General features: G+C 42.8%; 1 protein-coding gene across 1 annotated transcript; it reads right to left on the bottom strand.

Annotated features, from left to right (window-relative positions):
* Nucleotides 1-503: 503 nt before the first annotated feature.
* LOC146963219 (E3 ubiquitin/ISG15 ligase TRIM25-like) lies at nt 504-2457 on the bottom strand. The gene has a single exon (XM_085767674.1). It carries the CDS (start codon nt 2296-2298, stop codon nt 628-630), a length of 1671 nt encoding a protein of 556 aa, XP_085623800.1. The 5' UTR covers nt 2299-2457; the 3' UTR covers nt 504-627.
* Nucleotides 2458-3643: the final 1186 nt, after the last annotated feature.

Genomic DNA, 3643 nt, shown 5'->3' with positions numbered 1-3643 from the left:
ATACTGTAACGAGAAATTATGTTGTTCTTATAAAGTTTTTTAAAGCTGACTAGAGTACAGCAGAATTTAATATTTTCAGGACAACTGTTCCAGATGTTAACCCCTCTAACAGAAAGACAGTGATTTTTACAGTAGTTCGAGTCTTTGGTTTCTCAAATAATAGTGGTCTTCTCAGGTTAGAACTGGAATCCTTCATTTTAAACAGATTCTGGATATCTTGAGGAAGAAGTTTATTTTTTGCTTTGTACATGGTTTGTATTGTAATGTAATCAACTAAGTCCCTGAATTTCAAAATGTTCAGGCGACTAAATAGTGAGTTGGTCGGCTCACAGAAAGGTTTATTACTGATGATTCTTATAGCCTTTTTTGCAATAAAAAAATAGAATTTGTATTTGTTCTGTATGTGTTTCCCCAGACCTCAATGCAATATGTCATATAAGGGGCAATTAATGAATAATATAATGTGACTAGTATCATCAAACAAAATAATCTAATCCAGAAGTAGAAAATTAACCAACAAAACCAGAGAAAACCCAAGAAAAACCATCACAGCCTGTATCAGTGCAGACAAACCTACACATACAGTCGACTGCAGCATCATGGATGAATCACACTAAACACTCCTGTTTACTTGAGCTCACACAACTCAGCTGAACCTCCAGAAGACCAAAACCTGAGTCCAGGATGTAGAGGCTGAGTGAAGGTGGTCTGGACTCTGTGGAGGAGAGTCATGGTTTCAGTGACGCTGTAGAAAGACAGAGTACCTGCCCTGTGATCCAGGTACACTCCTATTCTGGAGGACTGAGGGCCTGAGATGGAGGTAGCTTTATTGTTATGTCTGAATGTATAACTACCACTGGAGCACTCTAATGCCCAGGATTTGTCATTGAATCCAAATGCAGATTCATCACTGGCCCCTGTTCTCTTGATGTTCTTGTAGGAAACTGCTATAGAAACGTAACCACTCCACTTCACCTCCCAGTAACAACGTCCTGTCAGACCCTCTAGACTCAGGACCTGATCCCAGTAAGTGAATCTGTCTGGATGACTTGGATATGACTGTTCCTCACTCATCAAAGTTACTTTTCTGTTTCTGTCACTCAATGACAAACGTTTGTATGCTGTGTTTAAATCCAAAAGGATTTGTTTTGAATATCTCAAGAACTCAGCTCTGGTCTGAGGTTCTCTCTGCAGTGGCAAAACTTCTACTTGAGTCACTGACCATGAAACCTTCGACCCCTCCTCACTGAGAACAGCCTGCAGTTTATCTCTGGCCTCTAACACTGCTGCTGTCACTTCCTTAAAATACGTCTGAGATTGCTGAGTGATGCTGAGTAAATCTGTTGCTTCTCCCAGATGTGACAGAGAGGGGTAGTTGTTTAGGAAATGGAGGTGGTCCTCTGTGATTGACAGCTGCTCCAGACCAGAGTCTTTCCTCCTCAGCTCAGTGATCTCCTGCTGCAGCTTCTCCTCCAGCTCTTTGACTCGACTCACTTCAGTTTCCTGTTGAGATCTGATCTGCTGCTTCACCTCAGACCTTCTCTTCTCAATGAGTTGGATCAAGTGGGTGAAGGTCTTCTCACTGTTACTAACAGCTTCATCAGCAGAGAGGTTGATGGCCTCCGCCTCCTGTTGAAGCACCTTCACATCTTTCTCTCTGTCCTGGATTCTCTGTTGGATCTTTTGACGACTCAGCCCGAGCTCCTTCTGTTTCTCAGCCCTTTCTGCTACAGCTGAGACTGTGTCGTGGCCTTTGTGTTCATCCATGGAGCAGAGAGAACAGATACACTGCTGATCGGTGCGGCAGAAAATCTTTATCACCTCATTATGGCGAGGGCAGATGTTCTCCAGAAGTTTTGAAGAGGCTTGGACCAGCGTGTGTTTCTTCAATGGAGCTACGTCGTAGTGAGGCTGAAGGTGCTGCTCACAGTAAGAGGCCATACACATGAGACAGGACTTGACGGCTTTCAGCTTCCTCCCAGTGCAGAAGTCACAGGCCACGTCTCCAGGTCCAGCGTAGGAGTGATCAGGTGAAGCAGCTTTCAGTCCTACCTTCTTCAGTTCCTCCACTAAGTCTGCTAACATGGTGTTTTTCACCAGGGCTGGCCTCGGTGTGAAGCTCTGTCTGCACTGAGGGCAGCTGCATGTGTTCTTCTGATCATCTTCACCCCAGTAGTTTTTAATACAGCTCATACAGTAGCTGTGTCCACAGGGAATAGTCACCGGCTCCTTTAGAAGATCCAGACAGATGGAACAGCTCAGTTTGTCTCGATCCAGCTGAAACATTTGCTGCGCCATTTCTCCTCTACAGCCGTCGTCAGTCAAGTCGATAAGTTTCACTTCTTGTTTCCAGAGAAAAGCTGTTCTCTGAGCCACACAAGCTCTGACACGTCACTGGTTTCCACCCCTGTGTAAAGAGGAGGGTGTGTGAGAGGGGAGGGAACAGTGAACAGGCTGAACTCTGATAGCAGGAGGAGGGGGGAGAGGTCGACAGGCTGGTTTGTGAGTTAGAATATTTACTTTATTAGTTTATTTGGATAGGACAGTGCACATTAATGGACAAAAACATGTAAATGTGCCAGATTATAACAGGATGTCCCATAGACATAAAAACAATTCAATCACAGTACACATTACACATAATAATGTTGACAACACAAAAAGACAAAAAGGCAACTATGACAATGAAGAACATATTGACAAACACATTCCACAGGTAGGGGGACCATAAGAGTTTTGTTCTGGGAGATAAAGTGCATAAGTGCTGGTTTAAAGTGACAAGTGCTAAAGTGCAAGAGTGCATAGGTACCAGGTTGTATTGCACAATGCCCTATAAGAGTATAAGTGCTAGATAGTATTGCACAAGGCCCTAAAGTGCACATCAGTTTAAAGTGCCAGGTTAAATTGCACGATGCCCATTACACCCAGTTACACAAGCAGAAGTGTGTAGATATTGCACAAAATGTAATCCATAATCGTATTATGTCAGTACTACTAAAACCAAAATGACATACACAAAAATATTGTGTACAGTTAACTGAAAAATAAAAACTCAAATGGTGCCCCGGCAGTTGATATAGGTTACAGGTGGTCACATGTCTGGTTTAATACAGTCTCTACACATGGAGCCTGTGTAACTGTCATAAAGCAGCTGGTGATTGACTCAAACTCAGGGATCAGACAGGAAACCAAGTCAAAGTCTTTAGTTCTTCAACACAGTTGTTGCAGAACATTACACACAGTCTCCTACATTAGACACTTCACTCACAAATGAAATATCTTGTTATCATTTGGGAAACACTTTTATTTATGATGTAAAACACATCTGGTAATTGGAAACCCTTCTGCACACACCTGAAAACACTATCACAGAAAACTCAACACCGATCAGTCTGACCTTTAGCACTACAAACAGAGCTCAGGTCAGACGTTTTTGTCAACGTGAGACCCAGAGGAAGAGGAAGTTGTGGAATATCTACATCATGTAGTTGTACAGAACGGACCTGAGCATCCGAGGTTTGTTGTCATCTGGGATAATGTTACTGTAACTTCATCTGCATTCATGAACTCTAGGTTGCCTTCGATTAAGTTCTCTTTTATTTGGAGTTCAGTCTTGATTCTGTGTCATTTTTGGATGTGTTGG

Source organism: Trachurus japonicus, chromosome 22, assembly GCF_045865225.1.
Source record: "Trachurus japonicus isolate A0001 chromosome 22, Traja_1.0".
NCBI classification, from domain to species: Eukaryota; Metazoa; Chordata; class Actinopteri; order Carangiformes; family Carangidae; genus Trachurus; species Trachurus japonicus.
This window is presented reverse-complemented; position numbering and strand designations above follow the sequence as displayed.

What these genes read in the sequence shown, in the direction of transcription:
- LOC146963219 (XM_085767674.1), bottom strand. Translation starts at nt 2,298, where the DNA reads ATGGCGCAGCAAATGTTTCAGCTGGATCGAGACAAACTGAGCTGTTCC.